This window comes from Lissotriton helveticus, chromosome 10, assembly GCF_964261635.1.
Source record: "Lissotriton helveticus chromosome 10, aLisHel1.1, whole genome shotgun sequence".
Classification (NCBI taxonomy): domain Eukaryota; kingdom Metazoa; phylum Chordata; class Amphibia; order Caudata; family Salamandridae; genus Lissotriton; species Lissotriton helveticus.
This window is the reverse complement of record NC_136071.1, coordinates 374,853,307-374,875,503: the sequence shown is the minus strand read 5'-3', so window position 1 is coordinate 374,875,503 and position 22,197 is coordinate 374,853,307. Positions and strand designations below refer to the sequence as shown.

Sequence of the window (22,197 nt, the reverse complement as noted above, 5' to 3'; positions counted from 1 at the left end):
TAATATCTCTCAAAACTTCCAAGCTTAAAAAACAGTGCAGAATAACAACAGATTCAACAAATAACTGCTTTCCAAAGTCATAGGTCAACATGTTTCAGCAGATGTGGATACAGGTTGTCCACTGCTTTCGTCAGGACCACATTATCGCTACTGCAAGTAAGTGAGAAAAATGTTAAAGTGATACAAAAGGGTAACCATGTCACCTGATCATACTAGGTCACGGAAAATATCCTCCTGGAAAATGAGTGTTAGTCCAGAGGAGCAGTCATGCCAAGAAAGGGACGCAAGGGAAGAAAAAGCAAACAATGATGTCATCATTAGTCGAAACATCTATTGATAGCTAGAAGTGTATTCTTTGGGGGCTGTGTCTATGTGTAGGTCTATAAGCATGCCCTGAGACCCTATTTCTAGCGTATGTTTTTGAGATCCTCTAGTGCTGTGCCATGTTGGTGCCAAGTGGGGAAGGGAGGATTCGACAGGACCAACAGCAGTGTACATAAGAACAACTAGAGAGTAAGGAAAGAGTTTACTTGTCCTTTTTCCTGGGTAGTATGCCAATAAACAATGTGGACAAGTCCTTTAAAGGGTTTAGGTCATGGTTCAGATAACCATGACTTAAACCCTTTAAAGGACTTATCCACATTGTTTATTGGCCAACAGTAGTGTAGCCACCATTAGACTACGGTTAGATATATGTCTGTTCAAGTAGTCAGTTTGAGTAAATGACAAGCAAAGCAATAGTCAGGAGGGTATTTGGTCAAGAATTCTATCAAGGTATTGTGCAGGAGAGTATAAAGAGTAGAGTGGGAGCTCAGGATTGTGGTGCCTCCATACATCCGGCAGGGCCCAGTATCTCAACCAGTCAACTAGAGAGCAGTGATTACTGATCATAGTGGCCTGGAGAAGTGGAAGGTGGGGCCTGTCCAAATTAGGGTCTAATACAGCATTGAGGTATCCCTAAAGAATCCAAGGGAAATGGACCCAAGGTGCAAGGAAGGCAGATAATTGTGCTAAGAAAGCGTTTTGGTTGGTATTCAGGGCTCATATGCTACCCAGCATCAATGCAAACTACCTAAAGAGCCCTAATCAACACACATCTACCATCAGGATCTATGATAGTTGAAGCTGTGGATAAAGGGACCCCATAACGGATTCAGATCATGGTACTCCTGGCATAGGCCAAATACCTTGTAGTGACGATTTGTACATGACAGCATTTTTTTAGCCTAGGACCTTCCACTGGAGTCAAGTGAGTTTCTTATAGTAAGGGAAAATGGGCCCCTTTATGAAGTAATGTGTGTATTTTATAGCGTTGGTGTAGGAAGGTGGCTACCTGACTATGGTTACCCCAGATTTTTTGCCTGTGTTTAGCTGGTTTTTTGACTTAGTTGACCTGGTTCCCTGCTAATCAGGGCCCCAGGCCATCTGCTCTCTCTGTAAAATGGATTCCATGTACCCTAGGTACATACCACAATTGGAAATGGACTCCTTGTCAGCCCCTGTATAATGCACTATAGGTGCCCAGGGCATAGGGGCCACCAAGGCCTACCAGGGGCTGCAGCATATCTTTTGCCACCCCTGGCTGGTTCTTAAATTGACACAACTGGCTGATCACTCTGCTGGGGTAAGGTGGTGTAATCACCCCTTACTTAGATATAGTATACCTATATCTAAACCTATATCTGGACCCATATAAACCTGTGAGCCACTCCTATGGAAGGCCTCATCAATCCTGGAGGCAGAGTGCGTGGTTTAATGTGAGATGGAGCTCTAGCATGAGCTGAGCCTGTCTGCAGCTGCCGGGAACAACTCCCTAAGCTGTTTCAGGATAATGCCATACCATATACTCTTAAGTACCTTATAATCCTCGCGGTTATATAGCAACTTTGGTTTGGCTTTATCAAAACATGTCGTGTAAGGTGTCATACGATTTGGAATACTATCCCCTCGCCAGTTCTGGCGACGGGGATAGCATTCCACCCCTCTAGAGGGGTAAGACATGTTACTTTACTTAAATGCGGTTAATTTCTAAAAGGACCTTAGATCCACAAAATGGATGCCTCTGCCACAGACAAGAGTCTGACCCCCTGAAGCTGACCGAAACTCAGCCAAATGGGGCCTGGACAAAGGGTTTCCTGTCGCAGGGGGGTGTTACCACCCTCCAGACAGGAGATAGTGGATTGTAGCAGGGAGGTTTGAAAGAAACCAGACACTGCTTGGGGCGCACAAGGCTGCCCCTTGCATAATCCGGCCAAACCGGTTCTGGGGCACTCCAGCCCTCATGCCAGGGTGGCCTGGATCAAAGGAAAGGGGTGTATCCACCCCCTTCCTGGGTCCCACCCATAGGGGGGGGCCTAGCAGGTAATCCAGCCCCCAAAATTAGTATAAGACTGGGAGCAGTGCCAATGCACTTCAGATTATCCTGATGAAACATAAGAAACGAAACTCTGGAGCCTTCGACATCCTACTCGACGTAGAAGCCCGAAGAATCTCCCTTGTGGTCAAGGAGTGACCACCCTGTGCAAACAGGCACCATCCAGCCTTCGACGTCTGCTTTGTCGCAGTTCCCGCCGGAACTCGAGCGACACAGATCGACGAGATCAAGCTTGCCTGCCTTCCAACAGCCTGATCCACAGTCCCTGCAGAGCTGAGACCCGTGGAGGCGACCGGAAGCGTGGGGCACGCCATCTTGAATTGACCACGAGACGCTGACCGTGCAGCCCACGAGTGACCCTCAAAGCTGTACACCGGGGTTTGAGAAGCCCCAACCCTGAGCCACACTTGCACCGAAGTTCAGCCCTCCACACTCGACGAGTGCTGCGTGGGGCCCTTCTGCTTCTTTTGGCTCAACGTGTTGGCCCAGTCACTTGCCAGCCGTCTAGTGGCCCCTGTACCAAAGAACTTTGAAATTCGACCTGCAAATCTGGTTGCTCCAGATCTGCACCAGCTCCCCTGAAAAGGAGCCCCCACTCTGACCCTCCTGGTTCAAGTGAGAAGCAATCTCCCGGTTCCGCGTGGATTGCTCTTGCCAAGTGTTGTTTGCTCCAAACTTGAAGCCGACTGCGCCGACGGTGAGAGCCCTCGTGGGACAGATCGTGACCCGCTCCTGGACGTCGCAGATGCCCCAGAGCCCACATGACAGTGGAGAGAAGCTCCTCGACGACCACCTGATTGCGCCCGACATTGCCTGGTTCCGTCCTGGTTCCACCCTGGTCACTGCTGAGTGACCCAGACTCTGTCCCCTCTGCTTTCAGGTACTTTTCGACTCGAGTCCACCCTTGGACTCCACCGGACACTTCTCTTTCACCCCGCCTGCAGCCCTTTCAGCTTCAAGCACCAAGAGCCTGCGTGACGAAACCCGACTCAACTTCGACCCTGTGCACCCGCTTCCTGTGGGTGAGGTAACTTTGCTCCGCCGGTGTTCCCACACTGGTACACATCTCTAGGGTCTGTGTCTTAAGTTTTGTTCCTCTAGGTTCAGCGGAAGTGTCCTTAAACTTTAACTTTACAACTTTTACGCACCATTGGTTAACATTGGTGCATGCATGCGCTTTCCGCACTGCTCCCGAATCCCGTGGGCCTCTCCCGACTTCAGCATTGCTTGTCCCGACTGCTCCCAGCGATTCCCTAGGCCCTAGGCCTAACCACTGTTCGATTGGTATCTCTTATACCACTTGTTTAGTATATGGTTTGAGTGGTCCCCCGCCCTCATCAATAATTGTGCAACTTTGTATGTTTAAACTGTGCTTTTGATTTAACGCTTGTGCCCCTTTATTCATAAAGAATACTGGGGATTGTCTTTAGTAATAAATACATATATTTTTATAATATATACTTGGGTGGTGTCCTTTCATTTGATATTACAGGATTGTATGTGGTAAAACAGCTCGCTTAACACGACCTCTTAAGTTAAGCCTTTAGGCTGCTTAGTCCATGCTACCCCTAGGATAGCTTGTCTAACAAGGTTGACTTACAACCAGACACCATAAGGGATTGTTTGGTCTGATAACCGGTGGTTCCAGAAGTGGAAACATCACCTATCAGGCCAACTTCTCACATTGGTGAGCAGCGGTGCGGATTTGAGCTTGCTGTTGTTTTACCATTGCAATCTTTTATCAAATTGAAAGATCACATCAAGTACCTCTAGGTACATATAAAATCAAAAGCTTAGCATACTTAAGTTCTACTGAACTTAGTAGTTGTAGATAAAAGGGATTAGCACACCCTGACTACAACTCACTAGCAAGGTACAGTAGGGAAACACTTAGTGTAGGTAGGTGCATCACTTACACCACACTAGAGTCATGTCTGACACAGGAAAAGCCTCAGGGTCTGCTCCTGTGACAGTTGACCTTACAGAGGCAACTTCCAGCTATGACAAACTAACCCGAAAGGACTTGATTGCCTTGTGCATATCAAGAGGGTTAAAAAGGGGCAGAAGTCCCACCAGTCCTATCCTGATAGCCATTCTAGAACAGGATGACTTAGAGAAGGCGAATGCAGTTCCCTTAAAGTCAGGAGAAGGAGTGAACCCCCCTGTAACTGATACCCCTCCAGAGGAAGAAGAAGAAGAGGAGGAAGAGGAGGAGGAGGAGGACTCAGATGTAGAGGACCCAGAGAATCAGGATCAGAGGGGTAGCCAGGTCCTAGTTGCCAGGCTTAACCAGGCTAACTTAGACCTACTGGGAAATGGAGAGGGCCAGCACCTCCCCAGATCTCACCATATCATTCTCCCAGGCAACAGAAGAGTGAGATCTCCCTCAGGGGACTCTCATATTTCTAGTGCCTCAAGAGAATCTCAGAGAGGTATGACTGCCTCTCAGAAGATAGAGCATAGGGCCAGAATGAGGGCTGTCAAACTCCAGATAGAGAGGGAGGAGGTAGCCTTGGCTCAAGCTAGACTTGCCTTGGCAAGAGAGCAGAAATTGTGTGGCTTAGATGCCACTGGTGGCAGCAATATTCCTAAAGAGAAACCCAGGTCCTATGATAGTAGAAACCTGACAAAGATTGTGCCCCCCTACAAGAAAGGGGATGACATCCACAAGTGGATAACTGCTCTTGAGAGAGCCTGCATGGTACAGCAGGTTCCTGAGGAACAGTGGGCAGCAATCTTATGGTACTCCTTTTCAGAGAAAGGGAGAGATAAGCTCCTCACTGTCAGACATGAGGATGCGAACAATTACAAAGTCCTGAAGAGTGTCCTAATAGATGGGTTTGGCTTAACCACTGAACAGTACAGGTTGAAGTTCAGAGACACCCAGAAGACACAGACTCAGGACTGGACTGATTTTGTTGATTGTGCAACTAAGGCTCTGGAGGGTTGGCTACATGGCAGCAAAGTACATGACTTTACATGATTGTATAATTTGATTATGAGGGAGCAGATCCTAAGTAATTGTCAGAACCAGCTCTTACACCAGCACCTGGTGGACTCTGATCTGACCTCTCCCCAAGAATTGGGCAAGAAGGCAGATGAATGGGTCAGAACCAGGATTAGGCCTAAGAATCAGGACAGTAACCAGAAGAAGGAGTCTACCAAGCCTCAAGATAAGGGTGGGGATAAAAATAAAGAAAAGACTTCCCCAGGGCCCCAAAACTCCAAGAATGGGGGTGAGTCCCAAGACACTTCTTCAACAGAGAAAAAGCCCTATTGCCATGTCTGTAAGCAGGTTGGGCATTACAAAACAGATAACTGTTGTCCCAAGAATGGCAATAAAGAAAACATACCTCCAAAGCCAGCTCCAACACCTCCTGTTACTGTCACCAGTAATCCCCCAGGAAGTGGGAGCACACCCAGGAATCTGGGTGGGTTTACTTTTGGAGCTCAGGTGGACCCTGGCCTATCCAGGTCCCCATCACCCAATGATCTTGTTTATGAGACTGGCATGGGGTTTGCCAACTTCTCTGATTGCCCAAATACCTTGAGCAAGTATAGACAAGAGCCCATCATCAATGGTTTGAAAGTTGAAGCTTTTAGAGACACAGGGGCTAGCATCACCATGGTGGCTGATGGTATAGTCCCCTCTAAGCAACTTCTACCTGGTGCCACATACCAGGTGACAAACATTGATGGCATCAAAACAAATCATCCCATGGCAGTAGTAAGTCTCAGCTGGGGAGGTGTCATTGGCCCAAAGAGAGTGGCAGTGTCATCAAACTTGCCTGTAGACTGCCTACTTGGTAATGATTTGGAAATCTCAGCCTGGGCTGAGGTTGAACAGGAAACCCATTCTAGAATGGTAAATTCCAATGGAAAGGTTAGTGCGGCTGTAATGGCTACAGCCCCAATCCAAGATGTCCTTCCTGAAAAGGTTGGTAGGGCTGAGATACTCTCTGCCCCATCTTTAGCAGAAGCTCTTCCTGAACAGAATAGCAACGCTGTTATGATAACAGCAGAAACCCAAACTGAGTCTCCTCCTGAAAAGGTTGGGGGGGCTGTGATGGCCACAGCCCAAACTCAAACTGATATGTGTGTTGTGAATCCTGAAATGATGGATAACTCCACACAAACTGAGAGCACAGAGGAGGACGAGAAATCTCCCCCTCACCAGACTTTAGGAAATGATCAGCCTCCTCAGGGAACTGATCTTACCCCTGATGAAGGAACTGCCCCAGAGGTGGTTAGGCCTGGCCTGACAGAGCCTCTGATGTCAGTGGACCCTTCTCAGGTGGGACCCAGTCTGGAGCAGGTAACCTGCCCCTCTCTACCTTGCCTTAGTCAGCCCAGGGCTGCAGAGGACAAGAAGGACAGTGAGACCCAGAGGGCCCCCTGTCAAATAAAGCACCCCCATCAACAGATTAGGGGCACCAAAACTAGTAGCCCTAGTAAGGTGAAAACTTTAAAAACTCCTGAGGGAGCCCCCTTAAAAACAGTTAGGGACCTCCCACAGATGGATTCTGTTGGGCACAGCCAAACCTGGGACCCAAAGGGCCCAAACCTGAACTGTCCCTCCAGCAAGCCAAACAGAGGGACCCAGCCTCCAGCTTTAGGTAGCCAGAGGCTGACCCTGAGAGCACAGTGCAACTCAGTTAAAGAAAGAAAGGCACACATGGTGGAAGATAATCGGAGGAAGCTAAGCCCTAAATTAGTAGAGCCTCACTTCAATACTCCATATCCAAACCAGCCTTTAACTTTGCATAAACACACCCAAGGTAGTAATTCCCTATGGTGGAGACCCTCTAATACCCCAAGGGTGAGGGACTGCTTAGTGGACCATGAGACAGGGGGTACCCATGCTAGTGCAGGTACTTCCTTATATGGCCACTCAGGCAATATAGGCTTACCTGGCCAAGGATAGCCTTATCTCCTTTCGTTTGGGGGGGGGGGGTTGTGTAGGAAGGTGGCTACCTGACTATGGTTACCCCAGATTTTTTGCCTGTGTTTAGCTGGTTTTTTGACTTAGTTGACCTGGTTCCCTGCTAATCAGGGCCCCAGGCCATCTGCTCTCTCTATAAAATGGATTCCATGTACCCTAGGTACATACCACAATTGGAAATGGACTCCTTGTCAGCCCCTGTATAATGCACTATAGGTGCCCAGGGCATAGGGGCCACCAAGGCCTACCAGGGGCTGCAGCATATCTTTTGCCACCCCTGGCTGGTTCTTAAATTGACACAACTGGCTGATCACTCAGCTGGGGTAAGGTGGTGTAATCACCCCTTACTTAGATATAGTATACCTATATCTAAACCTATATCTGGACCCATATAAACCTGTGAGCCACTCCTATGGAAGGCCTCATCAATCCTGGAGGCAGAGTGCGTGGTTTAATGTGAGATGGAGCTCTAGCATGAGCTGAGCCTGTCTGCAGCTGCCGGGAACAACTCCCTAAGCTGTTTCAGGATAATGCCATACCATATACTCTTAAGTACCTTATAATCCTCGCGGTTATATAGCAACTTTGGTTTGGCTTTATCAAAACATGTCGTGTAATGTGTCATACGATTTGGAATACTATCCCCTCGCCAGTTCTGGCGACGGGGATAGCATTCCACCCCTCTAGAGGGGTAAGACATGTTACTTTACTTAAATGCGGTTAATTTCTAAAAGGACCTTAGATCCACAAAATGGATGCCTCTGCCACAGACAAGAGTCTGACCCCCTGAAGCTGACCGAAACTCAGCCAAATGGGGCCTGGACAAAGGGTTTCCTGTCGCAGGGGGTTGTTACCACCCTCCAGACAGGAGATAGTGGATTGTAGCAGGGAGGTTTGAAAGAAACCAGACACTGCTTGGGGCGCACAAGGCTGCCCCTTGCATAATCCGGCCAAACCGGTTCTGGGGCACTCCAGCCCTCGTGCCAGGGCGGCCTGGATCAAAGGAAAGGGGTGTATCCACCCCCTTCCTGGGTCCCACCCATAGGGGGGGACCTAGCAGGTAATCCAGCCCCCAAAATTAGTATAAGACTGGGAGCAGTGCCAATGCACTTCAGATTATCCTGATGAAACATAAGAAACGAAACTCTGGACCCTTCGACATCCTACTCGACGTAGAAGCCCGAAGAATCTCCCTTGTGGTCAAGGAGTGACCACCCTGTGCAAACAGGCACCATCCAGCCTTCGACGTCTGCTTTGTCGCAGTTCCCGCCGGAACTCGAGCGACAGAGATCGACGAGATCAAGCTTGCCTGCCTTTCAACAGCCCGATCCACAGTCCCTGCAGAGCTGAGACCCGTGGAGGCGACCGGAAGCGTGGGGCACGCCATCTTGAATTGACCACGAGACGCTGACCGTGCAGCCCACGAGTGACCCTTGAAGCTGTACACCGGGGTTTGAGAAGCCCCAACCCTGAGCCACACTTGCACCGAAGTTCAGCCCTCCACACTCGACGAGTGCTGCGTGGGGCCCTTCTGCTTCTTTTGGCTCAACGCGTTGGCCCGGTCACTTGCCAGCCGGCTAGTGGCCCCTGTACCGACGAACTTTGAAATTCGACCTGCAAATCTGGTTGCTCCAGATCTGCACCAGCTCCCCTGAAAAGGAGCCCCCACTCTGACCCTCCTGGTTGGAGTGAGAAGCAATCTCCCGGTTCCGCGTGGATTGCTCTTGCCAAGTGTTGTTTGCTCCAAACTTGAAGCCGACTGCGCCGACGGTGAGAGCCCTCGTGGGACAGATCGTGACCGCTCCTGGACGTCGCAGATGCCCCAGAGCCCATGTGACAGTGGAGAGAAGCTCCTCGACGACCACATGATTGCGCCCGACATTGCCTGGTTCCGTCCTGGTTCCACCCTGGTCACTGCTGAGTGACCCAGACTCTGTCCCCTCTGCTTTCAGGTACTTGTCGACTCGAGTCCACCCTTGGACTCCACCGGACACTTCTCTTTCACCCCGCCTGCAGCCCTTTCAGCTTCAAGCACCAAGAGCCTGCGTGACGAAACCCGACTCAACTTCGACCCTGTGCACCCGCTTCCTGTGGGTGAGGTAACTTTGCTCCGCCGGTGTTCCCACACTGGTACACATCTCTAGGGTCTGTGTCTTAAGTTTTGTTCCTCTAGGTTCAGCGGAAGTGTCCTTAAACTTTAACTTTACAACTTTTACGCACCGTTGGTTAACATTGGTGCATGCGTGCGCTTTCCGCACTGCTCCCGAATCCCGTGGGCCTCTCCCGACTTCAGCATTGCTTGTCCCGACTGCTCCCAGCGATTCCCTAGGCCCTAGGCCTAACCACTGTTCGATTGGTATCTCTTATACCACTTGTTTAGTATATGGTTTGAGTGGCCCCCCGCCCTCATCCATAATTGTGCAACTTTGTATGTTTAAACTGTGCTTTTGATTAAACGCTTGTGCCCCTTTATTCATAAAGAATACTGGGGATTGTTTTTAGTAATAAATACATATATTTTTATAATATATACTTGGGTGGTGTCCTTTCATTTGATATTACAGGATTGTATGTGGTAAAACAGCTCGCTTAACACGACCTCTTAAGTTAAGCCTTTAGGCTGCTTAGTCCATGCTACCCCTAGGATAGCTTGTCTAACAAGGTTGACTTACAACCAGACACCATAAGGGATTGTTTGGTCTGATAACCGGTGGTTCCAGAATTGGAAACATCACCTATCAGGCCAACTTCTCACAGTTGGGCTAGAATTTTCATTACCCTGAGGTTTCATGACATTAAATTATAACCTGTGTGGGGAGCAATGGTGCAATTAGGAGGAGCAGATCCAGGGCCAAAGGCAGCCGGGCACAGTGAGGTGGTAATCAGGGGATCAGCACCTCTCTACACTAGTTCTCGTTTCTTGGGATGGGCCTCAGTGATGAAAGTATAAAGCGTAGAATGAAGCGCTGGATGGATAAAACTTGAACCAGTACTTGGGTGTTGCCACTGTAATCATTACCAATAGGAGCAGGATGAGGAGACCAAATATGGGAGGGGGCCCCCGGGCATCCAATAATAAAAGTGACCCCCTAGTACAACAGGGGCCCTTAGCAAGTGTATGTGGTGAAATGTCAGAGGTGAGTTAAAGTATATTGCCTGCTGTTTGAGGGGTCACAATCAGTGGAGAGTCATGGCCTCCTGATGTATAGGGAAATGAAGCATCACCAGCATCATCAGAGGAGGACAATATGGATGACATGTTAACTGGCTCAAATAAGGATGCTGGCACCATGTGGGGTGGTTGCTTGTCATCTTGGTCCTGTGCAGGTGATGGTGCTGACACAGATATCAGGAGTACAGGCACCCTCAAACCACTGTGCCACCGACATTGGCCAGTACCCCGGTTCTGTTGTGAGTGGGTGTCAGAGTGCTCAGAGGAAGGTAATCTATCTTCAGTCTTAGATCAGGGAGCCTCCAGGTCTGTGAAAAAATGCACCTTGTTGCCTGATATGATTTTAAGTTTCATTAGAAAGAGAAGGGAGTACTTGAAACCCATCTTTCTGAGTTCATTTTCACACCCAAGATAGAGGCATGCTAGTGCTGGAAGGCCAACATACAGTCAGGAAACAGTAGCACTTGCTGGTTTTCATATTCAAGGGTTCCAATCTGCCATGCAGCTCTAAGCACCTCATATCTGTCCCTGTTGTGTAATAGACCAGCTAGGAGAGGGTACGGGGAGCATCCGTGGGAGGGCTTAGCAAGAATACAGTGGGCCCTTCACACAGAGAAAAAGGGAGTTAAGTTCTGGATTGGTGTAAAGGTATTGGCCCATTGTTCAATGAACTTCAATGGATTGTTGCCCTCCACTCCCTATGAACAGCTTAACACTAGTGGCCTCTGTTTGTGTGACACGTTTGGACAGCTTCTTCTGGTCTGCTCATAGGAATCCAAAGTCTAAGGCTATAGCATCACTTTGCCTTCAATGGCTATCTGGGAGGAGTTGATGGCCTTGAGAAATATGTCAACTTTGTCTTGCCCTGGTGGTGCCATGGTGTCCCCAGAGGCTGGTAGAAGACCGTCAGCTAGTGAAGCCAGCTGAGCATGTTGGCTTGGTAACTATGACACTGCACTTGGATTGAAGAGAAGGCTGATGCTGTTGATTGAAGATCGGCAGGTGGGTTGTATGCTTTTGAATAATGCTAATGATGTTGAGCGAATGAAACAGGCCTCCTTGTTAAACTCGAGTGTACCAGGGATGCTGCAATCCCAGGAAATGCAACACCAGGAAACCGGCTCCTGCTCCTCAAACATATGGAATGACTCCCGTTGGCAGTTAAAAAATAGGTAGAGCACCATTTGGGGAAGGCCAAGTGGTGTCCTATCTGTGCTCCGTTGAGGGCAGAGGTGCTGACAGTGAGGGTAAAGGGGGCTGTTGGTGCAAGGTTTAAGCTGTAGTACCCATTATTTGTGCGTCCTGAGTGGAGAGATCGAGTCCCATCTTAAACCTTCATCCAAGAGCTGTGAAGAACAGCAGGCAAGCCCCTCAGTTATGTTGCAGCCCCCGAGATGCTTATGTCCAGGATAAAATAAGAGGTCCATCAGAGGAGCCCCTTGAGTCATCGATTATTGAACCACTCTGATCCGGACTCAGTGAGGTTCACCCGGGGGGAGCGGGGTCTCAATTCAGCCAGCAGCTCGGACCCCCCAAAGTGATGCTATGGCCCTAGAGAGGCAGAGGAAGGGCCATTGACTGGAATAAAAAGAGGGGTAGCAGTGTCCCCACCTTAATTTGTCCATCATTAAACTGGCCAGATCCGAAATCAGTGGAGCACACCAGGGGGCATGGGGCTGATAAATCCCCAATCACACCAGTAGATCTGATGTTATGCCACACTCAATGCACTCCATATTTGAACAACTGAAGCTGGCCAAGGATTCATGATTTGGGGAGGCACTGCTTGCGAATCATGAACTCACTCCAGTAGAGGCCAGCAGGTCTCAAGCAGGTTGAGGCAGGTCCGGTTGCATCAGGTCAGCTGTTGCATGCAGGAAAGCCTCGGGAACTTGTTGTGGCCCAGTAGCTCAGAACAGGAAGTCAGCGAACTGACCCTTGGAGCCACTTTGTAGTCCTGGGTTCAAGAGATGGTCCTCTCTCCTTCAAGGAGCAAGGGAAGACCTCAAACAGCAGGGCAGTCCTCTGAGGAACAAGGCAGGGGCCTCAAGCATCAGGGCAGTCCTCTGGTAGCAGAAGGACAGTCTACTGACAAACAAGGCAGACCTCAAGTGCCAGTGTAGTCTTCTGAGAAACAAGGCAGTCCTTCTGAAGTCTTCCACAGGCCCACAGGTGTACTAAAGTGTTGGTCTGAGGGTCCAATATTTGTACTTGTTACCAGCATTGTGGTGGGAGAAGCTTCTGAACTCCCCTAACATCTGGTTCTTGAAACTTCCTTCCTTCCCCTGCCCAGGCTCCAAGAGGTTGGTGGATGACAATAGGCTGGTATCAAGTTCTTTGTGAGTGTGCTTGAGGCAGTTCCTTTGAAATTGAAGTGGGTCAGGGAACAGCTCTGCCCCTCCCCTCCTGGCCGGATGGCCATCCGGACAACCCCATGTCCCTGTCTGTCTCATTGTCTGGGAGGGATACACTTAGGCCAACTGCCAACCGCACCCATTCATTGGACATAGGACATAGGCTGCAGGCACCATATGGTTAGGACTAGGAAATGCCAACTTTCTAAAAGCGCTATTTTCAGAATGTGACTTAGCATTCGACTTTACCATTAAATAGGATTTTAAATTACAATTCTTTTGAGACATTTCTACCTGTTCCCAAAGGAATGTTAGCACTTATTAAATGTAGTCAGGTGACCCACTGTTATCCTGTGTGGAGAGGTAGGTCTTAGGGCGTATAGTAGTGAACAAGGAATTTGGTAGTTTATCACTACCAGGACATGTAAAACCTAAAAAAAATCCTACTTTATAAATACTGTACACACTGCTGTATTGGCTGTTTAGGTTTCTTTTGCCAAGTTGAATTGGAAGTTTAAAACTGCTGACAGGCTTCAATGGCAAGTCTGTGGCATGTTTTAAAGGGCTACCTAAGTGGGTGGCACAATAAGTGATGCAAGCTCACTGATAGCATTTAGTTTACAGGCCCTAGGTACATGTAGTACCACTTTATGGTGGACTTTTTAAGTAAATAAATTGTGCCATTAGGGTGTAAGCCAACTTTACCATGTTTAAATGAAAAAGCACAAACACTTTAGCACTAGTTAGTGGTGGTAAACTGCACAGAGTTTTAAGTCCAATCAATCAATCAATCAATATCTATTTATTCAATTTAATGCAGTATATCATAAAAGCACATACAAAAATTGTTCACAAAAAATCACTTGCAAATACAGTACGTCACATTTCACAAAGAAGAATGATACAGCCCTACTAAAAACCAAGGTACATAAAAACAGACACAATGACCGGATTGAAATTGAAATACAATAGAGCAGGCCTTACTTAAGTAAAATTCAAGGACAAAACAGTGGACCTCTAAACGTACATCATAAACTACTATATTTGAAACAGATGCAAACAATGTGTAACGTGTGCAGTCCAGCAGTAATTTCACAAGTTCAAATTTGGGGTTCTGAAGCTTTATGCCAGATAGATGAAAGGTAGGGAAACAGAATTCAAATGAAAATATGACAACACATGTCTGTGCAAAACGGTCTTAAAGTCAACAAAAATGAATTTCAGAAAATAGGAGGGGAAAAGTCAAAATGTTTGGGGGAAGACCACACCAAAGGCTGTCAGTTCTTATAGCAGGTTGGTGTTTTACAGCCTCTATTTTGTTGTCAGGCAGGTGGCTTGGTGTGAACCCACTGTAGGGAGAAGAAGGCACGTCTTGGGGCTCAGGAAAGGCAGGTGATTAACACTGTCCTGGCTGTGTCCCTCTGATATAATATTTTCATCTGGAGGCTAGGGCTCAAGAAACACAGCCTTGCCTATCTGGCTGTCATGCTAATGGTGCATAAGGGCTTGTTGTAAAGCTAAATTTAGAAAGTGCGAACTAGAGGTACATGTGTTTAACCTACCTTGGCTGGCGGAGCAGTTTTTGGTGGCATAAGAGGTCTAGGTCTGGGAGGTATGTTTAGGTGGTTTCCATTCGGGCCTCTTTCTTCTCTGGTATGCTGAAGGGGTGAGAAAGCAATACATTAATAAAGATGTTGCATTACTTAATATGTAAAGACAACTCCACTTTTGCTTTTTGTGAGAGGAAAAACATTTTGGGAACAAGCTTTTTCTTATTTGAAAAGTGTTTAGAAATCCAAGCAACACATGATGAGTGCAATAACCCTGAAGAATATTTTGCTTTTAAAAACTGAACACAGGAGCAGAATAGTCGCCAGCGTGGATAGGTGATGATTTCCTAGGAGCCTTGTATGAGATGGGGAATTTATCCCTTCAGTCCCTGAATTTCAATTGGAGATTTGGATGGACAGTGAATTAAGAAGCCATGCCAATCCTGCTTTTATCATCTTTTTCATCTTTTTACAATACTGCACACACCATAAAACCACATAAAATCCACTGCTGTTTGCAGCGCACCCTGTAAAAAGCAGCTCCTTAGTGAGTATGCCTATTCCGAAGCTGTGGGAAGTTTCCTCCAAGGGGTAGAGCACATGATAAGGAGCTCTAACCTGACTATGTGGGAGATCACATGGTACCCTACTGGTCCCTAATGAGATGTCAACTTTACAGCATTACTTATCACTGACCAGAGATTGAGTGGGAGTCATAGTGGAGAGGTTTCTCATGCAATGCACATGCAGCCTGAGCCTTGCATCACACCTGGATATAGGATCCGAGAGTCAATAGTATCATGTAGCAATCCCAAGACTTGGGCCTGCCCTGTGCTTTTTTTTTGGAGCGGGGGGGGGGGGGGTTTATATATCGTAAACTCAGTCCGAAGGTAGCAGAATGCTTTACAGGAGCACAAGTTGCGTTAAAGAATCACTGACATAATATCAATGACAAAAATATAGATGTAAAAAATATATATATATTCTGGCCAATAGGCTCACACTTTTGATAGATAGACTAATTCGACCGGATCAAGCGGGTTTCATACCCGGCAGATCAACCTCACATAATTTGCGGACCCTCTTCTCCATCCTGCATGATAGCGACCAGGAGGAACAGGCGGTGGCGGTCTTCCTAGACGCCACCAAAACGTTTGACTCTCTAGAATGGGGGTACCTTCTCGCAGTCTTAACACACTTGGGATTTCCTCTGGGATTTCTCTTGTGGATCAAATTGTTGTACAACCAACCCGGCGCTTCCTTGCAACTGAATGGAGAACAATCCCCCAGCTTTTGCATTACCAGAGGCATGCGGCAGGGGTGCCCCCACTCACCACTACTATTCGCAATGGCTATGGAACCGTTGGCAGCTATGGTACGGCAGCACCACAAACCATATGCACTAGACTACCCCACAAAGCCTGTATTAATATCGCTCTATGCGGACGATATCAAGCTATATGTGCGAAATCCTGTCAACAGTTTAAACGGCATGATACGCGAAATAATACAATTTGGGGCCCTCTCGGGCATTACCATCAACTGGGGTAAACCCCAAATCATGCCGCTCATGAACTGTACCATCCCATTCCAAATGGATTATCAGCTGATACGGAGTGATAGCGAGGGCCGATATCTGGGAATCACTGTCACCAGAAAAAGGGAAGAACTAATGCGAGCAAACTACGGGATGGCTCTCGCCAGGGTAGAGGACCTGATCAATAGATGGATCGCCCACCCGCTCTCTTTAGCTGGTCAGATAGCCTTAATGAAGATGGTTATCATGCCCAAATTCATATACTTATTCACAAATATCCCTTTTTCACTGGGGCGCCCTTCCTTCACTCAGCTGAAGAGTCAACTCATTCATCTTGCATGGGGCAGGAAACAGCCTCGGATCAAATGGTGTACCCTCGCATTGCCTTTCGCTCAAGGTGTGTTTGAAGCGCCAGACCCTCAACTCTACTATCTCAGTGCTCAGGCACACTTCGTGGCATATTGGCTCACCCCTCCGCCCTTTATGACACATTTAGCCGTAGAACAGGGGCTTATGGCACCCTTACCTCTACTGGGGTTCCTGTGGGTGGATGACAAAATGGCCGGGGGAAAGGGGTCCACTGTGGCTTGTACAAATAACGTGTGGCGCGCCATCGCCAAAAGCTCCCAAGTCCCCATGCTATATTCTCCGTTACTCCCTCTACTCAACCAACATAACCTACCCGTTAGACGGGAAGGGATCTGTAAGCGCATGCTACTCAAACACGGCATGCAAACCTGGGGAGACGTGTACAACCAGGGACAGTTCAAAACTGCGGCTGATTTTTTTAAGCGACACATCACCCACCACCATGGACCGCTTCTTATATATCCGCTTGCTGCAGGCTGTCAAAGCTGTTACCCCTACGTTCCCAGAGGAACCTCCCACACTACTCCCACTGCATCAAACGATACAGGCAGGGGTGCCACACGCAGTGTCCTGCATATATAAAGCCATTGTAGGGGCGGGGACACACAATATACTAAGAGCAAAACAGGGATGGGAAGCGGAATTGGGACACCCGATCACGGAGGAGGCCTAGGGTTACAGCTGCCAGCAAACTGTAAGTATCACTGCCGGCAGCAGGTTTGGAATTATTCATTGTAAATTCCTTCATAGGATGTATTATACCCCGGTAAGGCTACGCAAACTCCAAATACGAGAAAGTGACAGATACGACCGCTGTAGGCAGGAGGGTGCGGGCTTCCTACACATGGCATGGGAATGTCGTACCATAGCACAATATTGGGCGGAAGTGGGGAACGCCTAGGGAGACATGGTAGAGACGCCGCTGGCTCTTACACCAGAAATGGGTCTCCTGAGATACATCCCAGAACACAAAGGTCACATTAAAAAATTTCTAGCAATAACCTTACTTGTGGCCAAACGCAGAATTGCCTTCAGATGGGGGAGAGGCAGAGCACCTAAATATAGGGAATGGTTGAATGACCTTACTTATTGCCAGGAACAAAACAATATTTATGCCGAGCTGCTACCCCTCCGGTCACGTCCCTGTGATGTCTGGAAGTAGCTCATTAGTTATCTGCTCAGAATAGCTGCAACAGACACGGAAGATGGGGCTGCATTACCGCAATCCGCCCACCAAACTGAGAACGAAAGGCCGCAAAGCGAGGAGGTCGACTACTAATGTGACTGCTGTAGTATTTCGTCCACTACTTATGCCTATAATGGCTACCATATGCTGGGCCCTGCATAGTTCGCCTTAATTACTGTAATGTACATGCTGTGTTCATGGACTGCTAATGTTATATCTACTGCACCATGTAATTGAGATATTGTTGTAATGGGTGATCTGCCCGAGATCCGTCCCTGCCCGCCACGCATTTCCCCCTGCCATAATACTATGGCGGGTGGACCGCGGTGGACGGAAAGACCATCTGTTGCTTTTGTGCCCGGTCAACAAGTCGACCGGGCGGAAAAGAGTTTAATATGGTGGCGGTGTCTGTTAGACACCGCCAGCCATATTAATATGGGGGAAGAAACATGCCTTTCCATTGTGGCATTGCCGCCACGGAAAGGCATGCAGGAATTGCTTGCGGGCGCCCGTTGCGGGCCCCCAGGGACACTGGGGGTGCACATGGGGGGTACCTATGGTACCCCCCTGCATTTCAATAGACAACATGGCATGCACTGTGCGGTGCCTGTCACGTTGTGCATTGGAATGCGCAACATGCATTTTTAGCATTGCGGCGGGTGGTGCTTTCAGCAGCGCCCGCCGCAATGTTAAATCTGCGGGATGCGCCCGCCGCTGTGGCGGGCGCATCCTAATTGCCCCCACGGGACCCCAGCCCTTATGGCGGGCAGTCCCTTTTCATGTCGGGATGGCGGGAGGACCTAATGACCCCAAAGTTTTCAACAAAAACATATCAATGTAAAAATATCAACAGTCAAAATATCGACATCCTATATTTAAAATGTAAATGATAAAAAATATCTAAAAAAATATAGATGTAAAAAATATCGAAGTCCAATATATCGTTTTTTTTCATGTATAAAAAATAATGTTAAAACACATATTATAAAATAAACTAAAAAAAAGTACTTAGTTATGATAAACATTAAAATAAATATAATAAACAAATTTAGTTTAACAAAATGTAAACATACATATATAAAATTAAATATATACATGTATATTTACTTTAAAAATACTAATAAACGAATTATTTATTATAAAATATTATAAATATACAAAAATGAACTATCAAATATATATGTATAAACATACACCTATAACATAAACTCCGACCTCCAAGAAGCCAGGCACTCCTGCAGACACCTTGAGAACTCTGGAGGAACAGGAAACCATCGAAGACCAGAACCTACAGGAACACCATGACTGAATTCAACCAGCCTCTAAGAGCCACCAAGAGGACATTTATCCAGAACAAAAGCCACACCAATGCCAATAATGCAAAATAACTCTTCAACGTCATACAGCAGTTCACCAAACCCCTCAGCGACGCCACGGACGTCACACCATCCCAGGACCTCTGCAACAAGCTCTGCTCATATTTCCACCTGAAAATCAAGGCTCTCTATGACAACTTCAGTGAACAGACGACAGACACCACCCTCCTCTCCACCACCGACAACCGGTCCAGCATCACCAACTGGAAACTGGCTTCTACTGACAACATAGCCACGACCATGAAGAGCACTCACTCAGGAGCCACCACGGACCCCTGCCTGCTGCACAACTACCTCAGAACCGCCACTGCCATAGCACCCGATCTATGATGGACCATTAACACCTCCTTCAAATCCGGCTTCTTCCCCAACGGCTGGAAGCGGGCAGAGGTCAAGCCCCTCCTCAAGAAACCCTCATCTGACCCGACGGACCTGAAAAATTATCAGCCCATCTCTCCTTCCCTTTGCAGCCAAACTCACAGAGAGATTCATCAATGCCCAGCTAACCACCTTGATTGAAGAGAACGCCATCCTCAACTCCTCCCAGTCTGGATTCCGCAGCAACCACAGCACCAGACCGCCCTCCTCGCCATCACCGATGACATCCGCATGCTACTCAACCAGGGCCACACAGCAGCCCTCATCCTACTAGACCTCTCCGCAGCCTTCGACACCATCTCCCACCACACTCTTACTGCCAGACTCCCCGATGCTGGCATACGGAGAACCGCCCTTGACTGGATCTGCTCCTTTCTCACCAGCAGAACCCAAAGGATCAGAGATCCAATCCGGAGTACCACAAGGATCCTCGCTCAGCCCCATGCTCTTCAACATCTACATGGCCCCCCTCGCTGCCATCATTAGATAGCATGTGCTCAGCATAGTATCCTACGCCGATGACACACAGCTCATCCTCTCCCTCACAAAGAACCCCCGAAGACACCCGACTCAGCTTCCAGGAATGAATGAAAGAATCGCAGGCTGGATGAACAACAGCTGCCTTAAGCTCAACTCAGAGAAGACAGAGGTTCTCGTCCTGGGATCCTCCTCCACCACCTGGGACAACACCTGGTAGCTCTCCGCCCTCAGAAACCCACCCACTCCATCAGTCCACGCCCGAAACCTCAGCATCATTCTAGACTCCTCTCTCATCATGACCCACCAGATGGACACTGTTGCCTACACCTGCTTTAACTCCCTCGGCATCCTCTGCAAGTGGATCCCCCCGAATGCAGAAAGACTGTCACCACACACTCATAACCAGCAGACTGGACTATGGTAACTCCCTTTACGCCAGAATCAACAAAACCCTGCTACACAAGCTCCAAACCATCCAGAACACCACAGCCTGACTCGTCATTGGAACCCCACGACATGAGCACATAACCCAGCACCTACGAGACCTCCACTGGTTCCCCATTGAGAAGAGAGTAACCTTCAAGCTACTCAAACACACCTACAAACCCCTCCACAACATTGGGCCCATATACCTCAACAAATGAGTTTCCTTCCACGTACATAAAAGGAACCTCCGCTCTTCCGACCTTGCCCTGGCAGAGACCCCACGCATCTGTAGAACCACAGCAGGTGGAAGAGTCTTCTCCTACATCGCAGCAAAGACCTGGAATGAACTCCCAGTCAACATCAGACACTCCCCCACTCTGCACACCTTCAGGAAGAGCCTCAAGACCTGATTCTTCGACTAATCCGGAGCTGCACCCCCCCCCAGCACCTTGAGACCCTCATGGGTGAGTAGGCACTTTAGAAAAACCCAATTTGATTGATTGATTGATGCTGAAGTGGAAATCGGCCATCCAGTCTGGGTGTCTATATATACAATATATATGATAGACTAAATGAACCATTTAGTAGCTGATTCCCTCTGAAGTTTCTCTCAGGAAAGCTCACACTCAGAAATCCCAGATTTATCTGGTAAAATGATCTCTGGGGATGAAACAATTTCAACCTATTCTCAAACTTTAAATGAATAAGAAGACTGGCTCATTGACTAGTAGCCCAGCTTTGCAATCGAGGGCCTAATGGCCTATTTTTGGTAAACAGACTGGCACTTTTAGATGAACCAAGTGCTGGATTGAGGCACCCAATGCTGACACTCATCACAGACCCAAAAAGGAGTGAATAAATACAGACAGCAGGACAGTGGCCATGAAAACCTGAATCTGCAAAGGAATGTGTATTAATTCACCTGCCAAACCTACTAGCTCTAAAAAGGGATGGCACAAGAGCATCAGGCCAAAACCTACCCATCACTGACACAGAGGGCAGAGATGGGCTAAGCTGCAATGAATAGAAGGACCAATGCTATTTGCTCCAAAACCTGGGCCGAGGCCACAGGTGGAGCACAAACTGCTCTAGAATTTCGGCTCTTGCTATCAGTAAACCATCAAAGTTGTGGTCTTAAGAGAAATACTGGGGCTTGGAGAACTTGAAAATGTATAGGAAGACAAAAGAAATATCAATGTACTATTGGTTCCACATTTTGGCAACAATAATAGCAAACGTATTGTAGAACTAAGGAGAGACTTGAAAGAAAAGAACAAAAAACTTGAAACCCATCTGTCTCAATCATACTCAGAAAAAAGACAATTTCCATAATAATGGAACCACAATAAAAGGCGATGATGTGGCAGAAAGGCATATCAACTTTAAAAATAGAAAAAGAGTGCTTAAAACTTTCATGGTCTGGAAGACCCAATTAGAGAAATACAAACATTCTACACTATGAGGCTGCTGTGGACTTAAGGGAAGAAGCTGTCCAATATGCAATTTAAAATACTACCAACATTTGTCCAGGGCTAATAATTACAGTCAAACTGAAGAAAAGACTGAAAGAGTAAATGAGCCAATGAACACTGTTCAAAAATAAATTTAAAATGTATCAGACTAAATTAACAAACCAACAAAAAAGCAAAGTCTCAACAAAAATCATAAAAAGAGATAGAAGAGACGAAAGTCATATGCAAACTCAAAGGGCAGCTTTAAAGCATACTAAACAATCTTTAAAACCAATAAAGGAATATGCCAATAAACAAATTGATAAATTACATCATGGGACTAATCACAAGAAGTATTGCATTCGAGAATTTGGTAGCACAAATGATAACCAAGATAGACACATGTTTCATAGACCTGAAGAAAAGACAGAAAGGCTTGCTGATTGTGAGGGTGTGTTCAGAAAACCTGGCACTAATGCAAAATGCCATGAATGGGGTATGGAAGAACAAACACACTCTTGCAGTTGTATTCAATGACATCTCAAAGGCATTTGACTCTGTCATTTATAATCACATCCTATGGTGTCTCACAAGACAAAAAA

At 47.5% G+C, this 22,197-nt stretch overlaps 1 protein-coding gene across 4 annotated transcripts in view; it reads right to left on the bottom strand.

Moving 5' to 3' along the window:
• LOC144784035 (GTPase IMAP family member 9-like) overlaps positions 1–22,197 on the bottom strand; it is a 290,804-nt gene that overhangs the window by 119,013 nt on the left and 149,594 nt on the right. For all 4 annotated transcript variants that reach the window (XM_078662740.1, XM_078662739.1, XM_078662738.1 and 1 more), the window contains exon 4: positions 14,405–14,500. In XM_078662740.1, coding sequence (XP_078518866.1) covers positions 14,405–14,500 — 96 coding nt within the window. The remainder of the gene's footprint in view (positions 1–14,404; positions 14,501–22,197) is intronic.